Below are 18451 nucleotides of genomic sequence, written 5' to 3'. Positions count from 1 at the left end.
TTTGGCCCGTGACACACTTTAAATAATGTCAGATTCGAAGTGTGACTTTAAAAGTGTGTCAATAATTAAGTTGCAGAAACTAGACAGGTATCCTATCTACAAGATTACTTTGTTTCTCTTGCTGAGAACAATCACACTTTGGTTCAATAGAATTACATATAAATTGATACATTATTTTGTATCCTTGATGATATGGTGACAGTAGTAGAATGATTAGCATATTAAAACTTTGTTTTATCTTTTTGCTATGGTTGAATTAAAAAATATATTATTCAGATGGTCTTAATCCTGCTTGCAGATACTTTTCCTCGTTCGTACTTTATGTGTTTAATGTAATAGTATTATTATTACAGTCATATGACTGACAGGTACTTTTGCTGCTGACCTGGTGGCTAATGTGGATCCTGGATGAACGAATGATCCGTTCTGAGCCTGATGGGATATTTCAGCTATTTGATGAAGTAGGTTAGAAGAAAAAAAAAACACCGTATGATTACAGGAAACATTCCAAGAAAGACATTTATCTGTAAAATGAAAAAAAAAGCCACAACCTCTGGAAAGGAGAAAGTGTTGGATGCCAGCTGCAGAGAAAAAGAGTGCGAGAGTAGGATGTTCGTCTCCTTATATGGTAAAATGATATGAGGGGTTTCACCGTGAAGGGAGACTGTTTCCACACAATGTGCATGTAGAGCTGTGATCCTGCAGTGTCACTGCTCTCTGCCACTGGATGTGTGACTTCCTCTCCTCTCAGCCCCTACCCCTGGAGGAAGAAAGAGCACTCACTGTAAGTATAGGCTACTCTCCATTGTTACAGAGCCGGGGGCTACCATGCTGGCTGATGCTGTGCTGGGACGCAGGAGGTGAGAGGGGCAGGGTGCATCTGCACTGCTATCACTTGTGCTGGCTGTGAATGATAATGCCTTGCAAAATATGACATTGAACCTCTGCATTTTGCTGAAATGACTTTGGCTATAATCACACTGGTTTTGGTAAACTGAATGATTAAGTGTTTAATGGATCCTTATTTAATCTATTTTAAAATAACAGTGGTAGAGGAAACAATAGCTTAAATATGGCAATATATGATGTGTTTTATTACATGACTGCAATGGTAACAAATGTACTCTTTTTACAGGGATGAATAATGCAGCATAAGGACACTAATTCTTGTGTCACACAAACATATTTGCACAGTGTTTTGCGCATGCAATACACAGTGAATAGAACTCATACGCTTAGTTCATGGAAGCGTATTTCCTGCGTGCATTTCATTTGCGAAAAGAAAAACTGCAGCATCCTGTGCATTTGCGTATTGACATAGCACATATTAAAATAATTAACTTAATTGCCCATTCAATGAATGGGAGCATGTTTTTTTTGCACACGGAAATGCGTGCGATTTGCACACAAAAAAATATAGTAAGGCCTCTTTTACACGGGCAACAGCGATATTGCCGCGAGAAAATTGCAGCAATATTGCAGTTTTGTCCCTGCAACTACTGTGCAATATTGCTGTGTTTACTCACAGCGATATCAGGACTTTGTAGAGTTCTTTTGCCTGAATTTTCGGGGGGCTTGAAATATGAGCCCTACCCCGAAAAAAATAACCCCTAGCTGCATTAAAAAAAACCAAAACATTACCTAACAGGCCTTGTCCGCTCCCCCGCACATCTCCTTCCGAAGCTCCGGCACAGTTGTTTGTTGTCTTCAGCCGACACTTCCTGGTTAGGGGGTTCATAAATCCCGCCTCCAGGAAGCGCTGGCTCTAATTGGTTCTTGAGCTCCGCGGCTCAGCCAATCAATGCAGCACTCGATAAACCAATCACAGCCATCACATTGAAGACTACAAACAAGGTTGCCAGAGCTTTGGGAGGAGAACTGCGGCAGAGTGGACAGTGCCTATAAGGTAATGTAGCTAGGGCTTATTTTAGGGATAAACAGCAGGACTTCCTACTGTAAAAGTTGCATCGCACTGCATGAAAACCGCAATTTCGTGTGATGTGATGAAACCCGAAGTAAGGCTCATAGGGAAACATGGTTACAAAACCTTGCAAATCACGGCAATATTAAGCATGTCGCGATTTTTTTTTCTTGCAATGCTGCAGCCTACAAAACATCACTAATGTAAAGGAACACATTGGAAAGCATGGCCTTCACATACATGTGATTTGTAGTACTGTCACATCGTGAGAAAATCGCACGATTTTGACATCCGCTTAAAAAGCTGCTTAAAACTCGCAAATTCACACACAAATATGCAATGCCCATTATGCAAATACAAGGTTCAAATGCACGTGTAAATACGCTTACGTTTGTGTGACACGAGTGTAAGCGTATTAAATACTCGCATTTTGCTCAATGGGTGATACATTTTTGTGCTTGCCTTTGAGCATTTTTACCTTATTTTTTGCACATGTAGGCCCTGTGCATTTGTATGCGCAAAAAAAACCACACAAGCACACTCCCTTTGATTTCAATGACTAATTAAGTTTAATATGGGCTAATTAGTGCATAATACTCACCAAAACAGGACATGTTCCATTTTAGTTTTTTTTTACGTTTTTTATTTTTCTTTCAATCAATCAGTAAGAAACGAGATTTGCATCATTTTACATATTGATCATGCAGGAGCATTTGCAGGTAAAATAAGATAGAACTTGAGTAAACGTCAATGATAATAGTAACTCTTACAGTATTTTCCTGCCATCAACTTTTTGTTTCTTTACTTAGTTTCAACATTCTTTTTTGGAAATCGGGATCGTAGCCTCTTGTCCTCTTTATCATGAGGTCGTTTCAGAGCAGTCTTAGCTCATAGTGCCCTTCATCCCTTCCTGGGGGTCAGGCGAAAGGGGGGTGGTATGGATAAGGGAAGTTTGGGGAGAGGGTAAGTGAAGGGAAAACGTCTACTACAAGAGACAGACCAGGGTTCATTTTGCCTTATGGTTGGGGTTCCCTGTCGCTTGCATGCTGTCCGCTCACCGCTAGCCTGCCCATTGTTTCCCTCAGTTACTGCATTAAGTACCATTCTATATATCTGATGGCAGTTACTATAACAGATATTTCTGCCTCTGAGAAGTGGGAAGTGAGAAATCCTTTCCATTTTTGAAGTGTTTTTTGCACCCCTATCCTTGTGCCTCTCTACTTCTATTCTTTCCATGGTCATTATGTGAGTGAGTTGGGCCACTACTTCTGCTATCTTGGGGAGCGTCCGTGATAGCCTGTGTTTCAGGATTGTACGTTTGGCAACTAGGAGGAATACATGCACAAAGGGTGAGATAGATTGTTGTTCAGTCATGTCTTTTGTCTGTTGTGGCTAAACATGCAAAGGTAGTGGGAGCCTGTTTACACCGATTTTTATCTTCCACTTAGGCCCAGTGTCAATGGGCAAATTTAAATCCGCGCAGGGCACCTGTGCGGGCGATCCGCAATTCAAGACGCTCATAGGGAGACATGGGTGTCCGCAGCTTAATTAAAGCATGTGTAATTAATTTGTGGCTCTTCTGGTCCGGAAAGCAGATCACACCATGCTCCATTTTGCTGCGGTTCCCGCACAGACGGCTTTTGTTGAAGTCAATAGAAGCCGTCCGACCCGCAGCCTGTCCACAATTGAATTGCAGACAGGCCACGGATTCTGTGGGAAATCAGGAGATTAAAAGAAAAATCACTACTACGCATGTGCGACGACGCGGCAGCCGGCGTTTCTGCACACATCCACAATGAAGACCCAGACAGGTAAGCACGGTCCTCGGTTGCGGGCAGAGTCAGATTCCACTACAGGCTCCTGCATGTGGAATCTGACCCATCCTTGGACATGAGGCCTAAGTTTGGATTTATTGTGCTATTGCTTCCCAGAATAGTTTTGTTTGTGTGCATGACCATATGCCATGCTCAAAGTCTGTTGCAGGAAGGCCACATTTCGGGCACTTTACCAGTCGGTCATGATTAGTTGCCATGGCTGGAATATTAAAACCATAAATTGCACAGTGCATACTTTTGAAAAAGGACTCTCTCCACACCTCGCTATGCACGTGTTTGCGTACTGCGTTCTAGCTTTCAGTGAGCTTCGTCTCTAAGTCATCATCTTGTATGACTTTTTTCCATTGTGTAAAGAGTTTATGTGTACCTGACTTGTTAAATTTGCTTCTAATGGTTTTCTGTATTTTTGATAGCACTGGTATCATATGTGACTGTTCAATGAAGGAGTCGAAGTCTGTAACTCTGCTTCTCTTGCTAGATTTGTCAACCTGCTTTTACAGAAGGAAAGGCCTGTTTAATTTGTAAGAATTGTGAGGACGGTAGATGGAATTTGTGTTGTAGCTCTAGTTGGTGAGCCATCTTCGCCCTGTGCCATGCATGAAGTGGGCTGCTAGGTTTGGTCCATTTACGGGCCATGTTTTGTAAACCTTGTCGTCTTGTGCCCTGCTAAAGTTGGGGTCACCTATCAGGGGCACATTCTTAGATATGAGGAAGAGGAGGCTGTATGCCTTTCTTAGTTTCTTCCAAGTGATTATGGTGTCTCTTAGTGGCTGGGATTTCTTTATGTTTGCTGGGTGGATTGCATAAGCTGTATGTAGGCAAGCAACTAAGTCCCAGGGTGCAGCTAAGTTGGATTCAATTTCTCAGGAATTCTTTATCCAATCAGTCTTCTTTATCCAATCTACTATGTGGCGAGTCAGGCAAGTTATGTTGTAACTTCTTATATTTGGAAAGTTTATTCCTCTCTCCCCTTTGTCCAGCATTAGCTTTTTGAATGAGTTGCAGGGTTTTCTGCCTGCCAAAATATATTTAGTGAATTTCAAGTGTATGCGGGTCACATCACGGTGTTTGAGCAGTAGGGGGATCGTCTGTATTGGGTATAATAGTTTTGAGAAGCTAATCATTTTTATGAGGTGGCATTGTCCCAATAGGGATAGCGGCAAATGTTGCCATTGCTTTAGTTCTTTATTAATTCTATCAACTAGCGGTAGGTAGTTTAGTGTGTAAATGGAGCTTGGTGTTTTTCCTATTTTGATGCCTAGATATGTGATAAAGGGTTTTGCTATGGTGGTCGGCCAACCAATTGACGTCCATAGCATAGTAGGGCAGGGTGCATCTAGTTCTAGTATCTTACTTCTCAGGGGTTTATTTTATAGCCCAAGAAGGCCCCATACTCATTTTTAATAGAGGCTTCAGATGTATTTATTGGTGTTCTAGGAACAGTAGAATGTCGTCTGTGAATAGGGTAAGCTTTAATTCATGGGAGCCTATACCTATGCCCTTATACACATCTGGCTCATTCAATCTTTTGACTAACAGCTCTAGCACTAGATCGAATAGTAGGGGTGATAGCAGACACCCCTGTCTTGTACCCTTGTGTAGTTCAAACAGGGTTGACAAAAAGCCTGGTGTATATATTTTTGCTCTGGGGTTGCGGAATAGGCTGTTAATGTAAATTCTAAAGATTGCTTCAATGTTCATTATGTTTAGCACCAGGTTTAGCCAGTCCCAGTTGGCATTATCGAATACTTTTTCTGAATCCAATGCCAATAGAATTGGGCTGTACTTCTTAGATTGGGGCCAATGATTTAGGTACACTTGCTGTATGGTAATGAGTGTTGCCAGATCTTTGCGGATGTTTGTGACTGCCGAGTGGCCTTTCACAAACCCCACTTGTGTCGGGCCTACTAGCAAGGTCATGTGTTTGCTGAGTCTGTCGGCCATGATTTTAGACAATAGTTTGGTATCCTGGTTGATGAGTGATGTTGGGTGTCATGATTCTGTGAGTTGCATGTCCTTATTTGGTTTTGGGATTAGTTTTATGTGTGCTAGGTTGGCTTGACCGGGCTGCTTTCCGGTTTGCAGGTTATGGTTGAAGAGATTTGTTAACATGGGAGATATAATGTTTTTGGGGGCTTATAAAACTCCCTGGAATATCCATCCGGGCCTGGTGCTTTGCTGTTGGATAGTTGTGTTATTGCCTTTTAGACCTTGTCCTCTGTTATTTTTTTCATTTAGTGATGCCAGGGTCTTGATCCATTTTGGTGTAGTGTCTGGTGTCTGTCAGCTACAAGAAAGAAGCAGACAGATACTGATGGACACCAGATACTACACCAAAGTGGATCAAAACCCAACTCAATAATATGTGAGGGAATTGAGAAGGGTCATCAGAAGTCTGTCTGTGGGCTCCCCAAAACTTTTGGACTTGATATCAGAGAACCCCAGGGTTGGAACATTCTACATGCTTCCAAAACTACACAAAGCTGGCAAATAAGGGGTGCCAATTATCTCAGGTGTGGGAACTCTCACTGAAACAATCTCAGGATGGGTAGAAGGTGTCCTCAAATCACTGGTGAGAAACACAACCAGCTATTTTCAGGACACCACTGACCTACTGAACAAACTATCAACCGTAGGTCCCCTCCTTGATGGCATCATCCTGGCCACCATGGATGTGAAATCTTTTTATTCCAACATCCCACACAAAGATCAACTGATCGCCTGCCAGACACACCTTGAGGCCAATGGGTTTGCCTCTGAATCTGTGTTACAACTCACGACATTTATCCTCGCACACAATTCTTTCTGCTTTGGCAAAAAGATATTCCTGCAACTCATCGAAATTGCCATAGGCAATAAAATGACACCACAATATGCCAACCTTTTTATGGCAAAACTAGAGAGTGACTTTCTGGCCTTCTGCCCCAGCAAACTACTGGCCTACTTTCGCTATATTGCTGACATCATAATCATCTGTACCAACACAGAACAAAAACTAATAAAATTCCATGAGATTTCAATGCATTCCACCCCACCATAAACCTGACATTGAGCTACTCATATACTTAAATCAACTTTTTGGACACCATCATTAAAATTTCAAACAAACTCAATACGGACATCCCTATACCAAAAAACGATTGATCGGCCCACATAACTTAGATGGGATAGTTTCTATCCCAAACACATCAAATAGTCAATTGTCTACAGCCAGGCAATCAGATACAAGCAGATCTGCTCCAACCCAACAGATAGAGAGGAACATCTATACCAGTGATGGCAAACCTTTTAGAGACCGAGTGCCCAAACTGCAACCCAAGACCCATTTATTTACTGCAAAGTCCCAACACGTCAGGGGGCGGGGCTTATCACAACGTATGATTTTACCCCCGTTCTAAAAAGGAAAAGGCCGCTTCAAAATAGACAGTGTGCAGATTTTGACTGCTTTTTGGAAGCGGAAATACTGCAGAATGTCCTCAGTGGAAATTTCTGTTGAAAATTATGCAGCATTTCCGCATCCCAAAAGCAGGCAGAATCTGCACGCTGTCTATTTTGAAACAGCCCTGCCCATTTCCGCCACATGTAAACATACCCCAGCGGTAATAGCGACACACCACAGCAGCCCTCAGTGTAATAGCGACACCCCACAGCAGCCCACAGTGTAATAGTGACACCCCACAGTGGCCCTCAGTGTAATAATGACACCCGACAGTGGCCCCCAGTGTAATAGCGACACCCCATAGCGGCCCCCAGTGTAATAGCGACACCCCACAGCTGCCCCCAGTGTAATAGCGACACCCCATAATGGCCCCCAGTGTAATAATGACACCCCACAGCGGCCCCCAGTGTAATAGTGACACCCCACAGTGGCCTCCAGTGTAATAGCGACACCCCACAGCGGCCCCCAGTAATAGTTACAACACCCCACAGCGGCCCCCAGTAATAATTACGACACCCCACAACGGCACCCAGTATAATAATGACATCCCATAGCGGCCCTCAGTGTAATAGTGACAACCCATAGTGGCCCCCAGTGTAATAGTGACATCCCATAGTGGCCTCTCCTGCCCTCCCTCCCTCCATCACTCACAGTTGTGGTGCGCTCCCCTCCTACGTCTCAGCCTCTGCTGCCACAGCTCCCAGGGTCGGCGCTGTCCTCTGTCCCGGCGCTCCCTGCCTCACCGCTGTCCTCTATGCCTGGGCTGCTGGCTGGGCCCTGTGCTGCCTGTGCCGGCGTTTCCAGCCTCAGGCCAACCGAGCTCAGCCTCGCCAGAGTCCTCCGCCCCCAGCTAATCAGAAGCTGGGGGTGTGAATCAATTGTTTGACAGGTGTATTATGTTGCCACCCCTTACTTCCGGTGGGGACATAATACACCAGTACCAAGGGGACGTCGGGGGAGGAGGATCCCGGCTGCACATTGGCGTCACAGTGTGCAGCCACCACTGATCTATACCATCTTAAAAGGACATTTTAAAATCAGGGCTACCCTCCCACATCAATTGATGACCAAATCGCCAGAGCCACCAGGATACCCAGAAATCAACTACTCCAATACACAGAGAAGGAAGGAAATGATCATGTACCTCTAGTAATGACCTACAATTCACAGCTAGAGGTACTAAGGAAAACAGCAAGGAAGATTCATCGTACCCTACACAAGGATGACCATCTGAAAACAATATTCCCAGACCCCCCTCTTCTGTGTTACAGGCAACCTCCAAATTTGAGGAACTTTATAATCAGGAGTGCATTGCCCTCTGACCCACAAAAAGGAACTTATCCCTGTAAGACCTGCTGACATTTTCTCACCGTGCACAAGATACATAACCCCAACACACAGCAGGACTATAAGATCCCTGGGACATTCACATGTTCCACACCTGATGTTGTGTACCTGATCCTGTGAAGTAAATGTCCTGTTATGGCCCTTTATGTTGGGGAAACAGGACTAAAACTGAAAATGAGAATGAGATCGCATTCCCACACAATTAAAGAGAGATAGGTTTACCTGTGGCCAAGCACTTCTCTAGTCACGGACACAACATACAACATATGAAAGTTATTATACTTAAAGGCAATTTCAAATCACAAAGCCATAGAAAAAATTGGAAGCACAAACTTTTAACAACTTCTGACACTTTAAACAGAGGGTTAAATTCTTCAATAGGATTCATGCGTGAATGGGAATGAGAAATCTATAGCATAGATAACACTCCAGTTTGGTGACCCCCTAATACTAATTCAAAGACCATAAAACTGTCACATCCTTATCAGTGGACTATTTAAGTATTTATTTATTTCTCTACTCATCCTGTTGTGGTATTCTTTTAAGTGCAAATTAATTACATTCATGTCTGTTCCTTGTCAGAAGTATGTGTATATATATTCATGCATCTTCGAAACTATTTCATTATGCCTGAGAAAAAACCTTAAGAGGTTCAAAAGCTCGCTATAACAGCGTGTATTTTTGTTAGCCATTAAAATGTATTATATCTACAAGATTACTTGGTTTCTCTTGCTGGGAACAATCACAGCAAGTATTAGTCATGATTCTAATATTTGTGCATAATCAGCAAGGCAGGATATTGTTTCTCTTAGATCGATTTTGTCTATTGTATTACATAAACTTACACTACATTGAGACTGATCTTTTTAATTCATTGCTATTCTAATATATTTTATTACATATCAATAAAAGTTACTTTTTAATGGCGCTTAACTGACGGTTTCAGCTTATGGCAAAGATTGTGGTGGGATTGGTTACAATTTAACCCTAGTGGGCCCTTGACCCATCAAAATTTTTGTTCGCAATAAGAGGCCTTCGAACCCATCGTTCAGCAGCTATAATAGGTTACCATCCCATGCCTTAACAAAATAAGGCAATGATGAGCAGGAAGGATGGATGTAGGGGGGTAGGGGTGGCTGTATCTGCAGAACTGTCTGTCTGCCCTTTAGAGATGCCTTGACACCCTAATTTTCACCCTGAGCCCCCATGCGGTCAGTGTGCACCTGTGCCTAGGCAGCCGGGTGCTCTCCATCAGGTTTGCTGAAGCTAAATATGTAACAATTAATGGATAAATGTATTATCTCTACCAGATTACATAATGCAGACCAAAAATAACCTTATGTGATTAGGTTTAACTAGATTACTGGCTGCTGAGTAAATGTTGTTTTGATTTAATTCGATCTTTTTATGCTCTATAAGTACACATAGTGCAAGTATGAAGGTCATGAATAATGCCATGTGCCAGACAATGTTTACATGGCAGATGAATGTATGAATATAACAAGCAACAGGATCTCTGCTTGCTGTTAGCGGCATACAGTATTTGCCAACTTTTGAAAAGTGACATCAGCAAAAACTCCCTACGAACTATACTGTAAAAAGTACTGAAGTTGTGTAATCATCACATAAACAAGACAAAAGCTCATAACTTTGAAGTAAGCAGTTAGGCATTACATTCACTGACCGCAAGGAAGGAAAGAGTATGTTAGAAAATAGCTGGAAAAAGGAGACCAGCGTTTGTTTAAGGGTCCTTTCACACGGTGTTGCTGAATGTGCCCTCCCATGGAACAGTTAGCCCCAAAATCTGCTTACGTGAAAATAGCAGAATTCTGCTGGCAATTCTGTACCAAAATCCACACTGCTAGCTGCAGATTTTGATGCAGAATTGCCAGCAGGATTCTGTTAATCAGCGACAGCATATTCTGCAATACTGTTGCGGAATATTCAGTACAATGTGGAAGTTCCCTAAACTGAAAAATCCAATTCAACATTTATTTGGCAACTACATGAGATCTTAGATACTTCAGGCGTCTTTTATGCCCTTAGTCGTTAGAAAGTTGCATCACTTTGAATTTTACAGTGATTATGTTTTGTTTCCAAAACCGGGAATGGCCCTTTTCATAATACTATACACAATGCTTTCTTATTATTACTGTATAACAGTTGCAGAAGTGTAGTACACAGAAGGGTCTGTAGAGGGCTGCAGACAGGCCTTCTGGTACTAAAAGAGAGGGTTAATACCACGGGTGTGGCAGGATGTGAGGACATAGAACTGATCCTCTTAAAAGGGTCAGTTCTTACCACACGCAGGGGGAATGCTGGCTGCCAGCCAGAGTGAGAGGCTGTAGGAGAAGCCATCAGGACTGTGAGCCTGAGGTCCATCACGGACCACTTCTGGGACTGTCACACTAGTCTAAAGAGGAGGATGACCTCTAGATACCCAGAGCGGGGATAGTGGCAGTGAACTTGCAGGTTATGAACCCTGAACTTTATGATATACTGGAGTGCTGATTAGGTTTGCTGTGCTGTGTGCATTCAGGTGAAACTACACTCTGTGCTGGTGAGCGTAGTTGTGCTTACACTCGTCTGAATCTGCCATAAGGCGTTTTCAGACAAGTGTTGACACAAGTACACTCACCTCAGCGCAACGTATATGAACGAGGTTGAATTGCGTGTGTGTCTGTGCATAGTCATGTAGTTTTTTGCACGCGCAGAGCATGTTCATATGCACATACAATACACTCCCTCCCTGATTTAAAAGGCTAATTAGCCTAATAAGCTCCAAATATGTTCTCTTCCCCGTGGTTTTGGCAGTGTTTCATGCATCCATTTGTGTATGGCGCGTGTATTTGGCATCTCCCATAGACGTTTATGGAGCCATTTGGTGTGCAAATATAGCATGTACTCTCTGTTTTGTGTGTAACCAAAATCTGTGCAAAAAAAATCGTTAATGTGAACAGACCCACTGGCATCTATGGGTTCTATTCTGTGTATTGCAAACCCTAATTCCACACGTGCAATGCAAACACGTTCGCGTGGGGCTGCCCTTATGCACGCTCATTGATTTATGCCCTTATGCAGCATCTTGTAGGGTAACTCCGGACACAGGCCATATGTTGAGGAGCTGAGAGGGTAGAGTGGTCACTTGTCACGGTGGCACTTACCAGGCAGCCTCGGCCAAAGCAGTGCTGGGCCTCTTCTGGACACCCCTAGGAGAGGGATGGCCAATAAACATTGAAACAGGATATAAGGTTGTCACGGGTGATGTCACCATTCCGTTACCCACCGGAATGACCCTCGGCAGTAAATAAATAAAGTAGCTGCAGGCAGTATTAAAGTACCTTAAGTCCCTGGGAACAGTCAGGGCCTGTCAATACTTTACTTGTAGAAAACTTGGTACAGGGCACAAATTGCAAAAGACAGCTGTGCAAACAAAACAGCAGATTTGAGGTCAGTGAGGAAACACAGGATGACACCTGTCCTGCAGTCTCAGTTATCTGACAGGAACCGCTCCTGGCAGGGGACTTCTCCAGAGGATAAGGGTAGGGTCACTCCACAGACACTCATGTAGGTCACTACCTCTGCACGGTGATCTTGGCCTTTTCCGGACATGCTCACTCTCAATCTCTCCCTCTCTTACTTCTCTTGCTGTTTCTCCTCCACGGTTACTGGCATAGGGACACTCAGGATCCTCTCCTCTTCCTCCATTACTTCACCACATGAAGGTTGAAGGTACCCCCATGTGGCTGGCATTCTGAATACTCTAAACTCCCAACTCCAGACTAGACTGACTACCAGACCCAAATCACTCATACTTATAATCTCACACATACCGCATGAAAGGACATAAATTGATACTTTGCAATCATCTCCCAGTCTCATGCTAACACTAACCTGTCACTTGCTGCAGCTGTGCAATACACATAACAAGATGACCAGACAACTTTGCACAGCACATCTACAATAGACATGACATGTCTGAAATTTATGGAGGGGCCAGCAACATAGACTTCTGGCCACTACACTTACATACGCTGTGAGCCTGCTTCTATACCGGGAAAGATCTTTGAACAAATTATTAAACAGCATGTATGCAAGTACTTGGATGAGAATGCAGTAATTAACCAGAACCAGCATGGGTTTGTAACAAACAAGTCATGCCAGACAAATCTAATTTCCTTTTATGACAGAATCACATACTGGGTTGATAAGGGAAATGCGGTAGATATTATAGGAGGAAATTGAGGGAAAACTGATCAAATTTGCAGATGATACAAAGGATAACTAATACTATAGAAGAAAGAGAGAGGATTCAAAAAGATCTAGACAAGCTTGAACAGTGGGCAGCGACTAGCAGACTGGTATTTAATTGTATTTAACAAGAAAAATGAAAAAAGTACATACAGAATGGGGGGAATTGAACTATGCAGCAGAACATGTGAAAAAGACTTGGGTATACTAATATATCACAGACTGAACATGAGTCAACAGTGTGATGCAGCAGCAAAAAAAGGCAAAAATCTATTCTGGGGTGTATTAGGAGAAGCATAAAGTCTAGATCATGTGGGATAATTATTCTCCTCTACCTTTCCTTAGTCAGACCTCATCTGGAATACCGTGTCCAGTTCTCGGCACCCCAATTAAATAAAAAAAACATAAACAAACTAGAGTAGGTTCACAGAACAGTAACCAGGATGGTCAGAGGTCTGCAAACTGAGGAACGGTTAAAGGATCTGGGAATGTTTAACTAGCAAAAAAGAAGGCTGAGAGCAGACTTAAAGGGGTTTTGTCATTTAGAAAAAAAAATCAATACTGACCTATTCCTCCCCAGCCAGTCTTCTTACCGCATCTTCTCCAGTCCCCCGGGACACCTCACCACAAGTCGACCGGATCCTCTTCTTTTTGTTATGGAGCGTCCAATCTTGGCATTCTATCTCGCTGCGAGCATTCATATACTATTGCAGAGAGACAGCACGCATGCACAGTCTTGGCAATAGCTTTGCACTCCCTGCTAGTGATGTACCTTACATTGCCCTGCAGGAAGTCGAATGCCAGCAATGGACACTTTGTCACCGGAAGAAGAAGAATCGGCCGGTTGGAGGTGAGGTGACCTGGGGGGACTGCAGGAGCCAGGAGAAGATCGGTGGGGAGAGAATGTGATAAGAAGACTGATGGCGGAGGAATATGAGTATAGAATTTTTGTTTTCTAATGACAGAACCCCTTTAATAGCTGTCTACAAATATACAAAGGGCTGTCACAGTGCAGAGGGATCACCCCTATTCTCATTTGCACAAGGGAAGGCTAAAAGCAATGAGATTAAACTGAAAAGGAGGAGACCCAGATTAGATATTAGGAAAAACTTTCTGACAGTGAGGGTAATGAATTAGTGGAACAGGTTACCACGGGAGGTGGTGAGTTCTCCGTCAATGTGTTCAAACAGAGGTTGGGCAGACATCTTTCTGGGATGATTTAGTGAATCCTGCACTGAGCATGGGGTTGGACCAGATGACCGTGGAGGTCCCTTCCAACTCTAACATTCTAGGATTTCAATGGGCAATTTTGTAGTGCATTGTTTCACAGTTGCATGAAACATACACAGCTGTGAATGAACCCATTGAAATCAATGGAGACATTCACTGAAAAAGCCAAAAAATGCAATACCTGATAGGCACAATCGCCATAGGGCAGGCGCCATCACCATAAACCCTCATAGAATGCAGTCTGTCAGATTATGATAAAGAGGAGATACTTGTTCAGTGCAGACTATTATTCAGTCATCCACTCAACCCAGCCCAGATTGAGGAGGCTTTTTCCGTGAATGTCTTTGTTGTTTTTCTCTCACCTCTGTGATTTTCATTAAAATCAATGGGCACTATCCACTGTGTTTTACATGTGTAAAAAATATGTACATAATACGCTATTTATGTTTGTGTGAATAAGCCCTGAGGCTGTGGAATGCAGCACAGTCATTTGACAGTCCATAAAATGATTGCGTAGTAACTTCTATAGTGTATGTCAGTGAGGAAAGTTAAATCATGGATTGAAATATTTCCCCATTCTTAGATTCTCCACATTCTTTCATTAACTACATTCTGCTTGTCAAGAATCCAGTTTCAGCAAGTTTAGCACTTTTTCCTACTTTGCCCCTAGTAGTGTTTCCAAAGCAAACAGTGCAGTTGCTCAGTTACCTCACAGGATATGCAGGTATTGTTACCTCTAGCAACACATTACTCAGCTTGTCCTTCAAATAGTTGAAAGAGGTTGTTTTGGTTTCCAGTCAAACTTTTCCTTAGGCCATTCTCACACAGGCGTTAGTAAAACAGCTGCTTTGTAAATTCTGTGGTTTTCCTATGACAGAGCTGTCTTGTATAGCGTTTAATGTGAACGTTTGCCTGTGTAGTAACTGCGCTTTCAGCGCAGTACCAATGTAGGCAAAGAAAGCTGATGACGTCCCGGTGGCATAGAATGCTGCGTTCAGAAACACAGTAAAATGCTGTGCAAACGTTCTACCATGTTTTTGATAGCGTTGAAAACGCTCCCCATTGATATCAATTAGGGGCGCATCGCGTTAAAAAATTCTTAAACGCTGAAAATAGAACAGACAGTGAACGAAAAACAAGGCATTAGAAACAGCGTGTTCAATCACCAGTGAAATCAATGGAGGCATTTTACAGCGTTTAGCGCATCGTTTTAAACGCCACGGTAAATGCTGTAAAAGGCATTGTGTGTGAGAGTGGCTTTAAGTTTAATGCGTGTTCCTTAATTTTTACACTGTGCAATGTTTAGTCATTCTTTGTGATCACAGTCACATTTTTGTAGTACTCTGTGCTCGATCGCTGAGCTCTGGTATTGGCTGCAGTGCCTGTGACCTTGCGTAAACCGGGATGGCCTGCAGCCTGTAAACAAACAAAGCAGCAGCGCAGGACGCAGTGAAACCTTTAGACTGGGTTCACACAGGGTGCTTTTGCCGCGAAAATTCTGCCCGGAATTTCGCTTCGGCAAATCCGCCTGCAGCTGCTAATCCCAGGGTTAGCTAGCCATGTGGACGAGATTCGTCAAAAATCTTGTCCACACGGAACGGCCAATCCCTCGCGGCAAAGCCGGCAGAAGCCAGCGCTGCAACGCAAATTCCCCGGCTGCAGCATGTCTATGGGAGCGCCGGCCACAATGGAAAAGCATGCGGCCAAGCTGCTCCAAAACCCATGGCTAAGTGCCGCAGGTTTTGAAGCAGCGCTTTCCCGGCGGAAATCTCACGTTTTTTTGGCTACGGCCAAACCGCAATATTTCCGGCGGGATTCTGCCCTGTGGGAACCCAGGCTCAAGGTCTCTCAATTTTACAAAAAAATATTGGTCTAGCTGACCAATGACAAGACTGACCTCACATGGAAAGAAGTTCACCAAGTTCGAAATTTTTGCCTGATAGCCAGACGGAAGATCTTTTGTGTGTCATTGGACTCCTTCAGACGAGTAAGTACGCTCGCCTTACATTGTTATGTGGACAGTCTATCATGTGAGCTACCTGGACATTAATAGTTTCTATTCTCTGCATATTGCACGCGCTAATTCCACACGCACAATGCACTGCGCAAATATGTCTGTGGGAAGCCGTCCTAATATGGACTAAAATGGTTGCATCTGCAGAGTGAACATTCAGCAGACTGTTGTTCGTTCAATGCTTGTTCAATTAACAACCTACTTCTATCTAATAACCAGCTTTACATTCATCCAAGCTCCAGCATTTCTTTAGAGCAAAGGTTACTAAGACCTTATTTACACAGCGTATTTTACATCAGTATTTTGGGAGCCAAAACCAGAAACGGATCCAAAATACAGAAGACATGCAAATCTTCCCATTATACTTTCTCTCTGCAGCTTCCTCTTCTGGTTTTGGCTCACAAAAATACTGATGTAAAATACGCCATGTGAATTCAGCCTAAGGGTGGCTTCAGACGACTGGATATCGGCCAGGTTTTCACGCCGGCTGATATACAGTCGTGACCGAAGTGGACATCACGCTGAAAAAAAACCACACTGAGTTGCGTTTAAAATGTGCACATATCCAGGGGTTTCACCTTGTGGTAAATGGCAGTGGCAGCAGTGGCAGCCCCATTGACAACATACAGAAAAGATCGCGATCCTCTGCTATAGCTGTGACAACTGTGGCAGAGGATTTCTTCATCTCCGCGAGGAGAATGAAACCATTCAAAATCATTGGTTTCATTATCATGTGTTTTCACTCACTCTCGCATCGCAGGGAAGTCGTATCGCCAATGGGTGTGAGCTCTAAATTGACGTTCTTCGGAGGTAAAATTTCTTAAACTCCCTTCCACAAATACTTGTATTGTAAATGCTGCAGATTCTGTAACTAATTTCACTGTGGAAAATTAGCAAAATTTGCAATTTGTATAAACATACCCTTAAAGTTGTATTCCCATTTTGCAAAGTAATGGCATATTACTAGTTTATGCCATAACATTGGTGGGAATCAGATCACTGGGGCACATGTAGATTTGAAGAACAAAGGGTCAGAGGTCCTTTTGGCACTTCCGGAGTGTCAGCCTGCTGTGCAGGAAACTGCAACACAGCTGACATTCAAGAGAATGTGTTGTAATTCCCTGCCCGATAGGTGGCCAAGAATGCCATGGTAAAGGAACCACAGCACTTAAGTCGACGAATGTAGCCATTTCAGGTCTTAAAATGCTTTCACTTTATGTACAGAATACACTTTTTACATTCAATATAAATCAGTCATAACATTTAAACCACTGACAAGTAATAACATACCTTTATTTATATAGTGCATACATCATGGGTTCTGTCCCCATTGGGACTCACAATTTTTGAGTTCACCTATTAGCATGTTTTTTGGAGTGTGCCTATGACCTAGGAACCTAGGACCCCATCACTGCAAGGCAACAGTGCTAATCACTGGACCACCATGTTTTCCAGGTGAAGTGAATAACATTGATGATCTTGAGACAAAAGCAACTATGAAGGAGTAGTTTTTTTTATATGATGTATTAGCTATGAGAAAGATGGGCAAGTGTAAACATCTGAACAACTCTGACAAAGGCCAAATTGTGATGGCTAGGACCAGTGTTTCTCAACTCCAGTCCTCATTTTTTCTTTTCTATCATGTGGATAGCCTATTATGGGAGCTACCTGAAAGGAGATGGCACCAGGATACACTATGGGAAAGGGTCGAGCAGCGGAGGCCATGTGATGTTTGGGGCAATGTTCTGCTGGGACACCTTGGGTCATCTCACTCATGTAAGCAATGTTGCAGACTAAGTGCACCCCTTCATAGCAAATGCATTCCCCACATTGTAAAACATTTCAGGACTGCTTGAAGAACATGTGTTGACTTGGCCATAAATCTTTTCAGATTTCAATAAAATTGCTGCGGAATATATTGGCGCTATACAAATAAAGATTATTATTATTATTACAATCGAGTATCCATCTGATATGCTGAAAAAAGTCCAATCTATGGAAGCCCCATCTCACAATTTACTGGACTTACAGGGAGTCTGTCAGCAGTTTTGCCAAACTGCTAGAAGCTTCATGGAGGGGGGCACAGATACACCTGTGCGTCTGATGTAATTTTGCACAGTGCTGATAAAATCAACTTTTATTTCTAGCTTCTTGCAGTCACAAGTGCTCTGAGGGGGAGACTTCTGACTCTGATACTTTCCTGCTACATCCAATGAGATGGGAATCAGCTCTGATTGATAGTTGCGGCACCTAACCGGTAGATGGCTGCTGCTGTCAAAGTACTCTGCAGCTCATTGGACAAAGGAGAGAACTGGAGGATAAAGCCCCACCCCCAGAGCGCTTGCAGAAGGGAGATGCTGGGAATAACAGTAGATATTATTAGCGCTGCACCCTGCTCTTGGGCCACTACATAG

The 18451-nt window shown here is 43.2% G+C and overlaps 1 protein-coding gene across 4 annotated transcripts in view; it reads left to right on the top strand.

Moving 5' to 3' along the window:
- The first annotated feature begins 548 nt into the window (after positions 1 to 548).
- FHL2 (four and a half LIM domains 2) overlaps positions 549 to 18451 on the top strand; it is an 81567-nt gene continuing 63664 nt past the window's right edge. The window contains exon 1 of one of the 4 annotated variants that reach the window (XM_066577879.1): positions 549 to 784. In XM_066577879.1, the coding sequence (XP_066433976.1) occupies positions 728 to 784 (57 nt within the window). In that variant the 5' untranslated portion in view covers positions 549 to 727. Of the gene's footprint in view, positions 861 to 18451 lie in introns of all 4 variants that reach the window. The other 3 variants (XM_066577865.1, XM_066577861.1, XM_066577872.1) reach the window with 3 other exon arrangements.

This window comes from Eleutherodactylus coqui, chromosome 1, assembly GCF_035609145.1.
Source record: "Eleutherodactylus coqui strain aEleCoq1 chromosome 1, aEleCoq1.hap1, whole genome shotgun sequence".
NCBI lineage: Eukaryota > Metazoa > Chordata > Amphibia > Anura > Eleutherodactylidae > Eleutherodactylus > Eleutherodactylus coqui.
The sequence above is the reverse complement of the archived record's forward strand: the minus strand, read 5'-3'. Positions and strand labels throughout refer to the sequence as shown.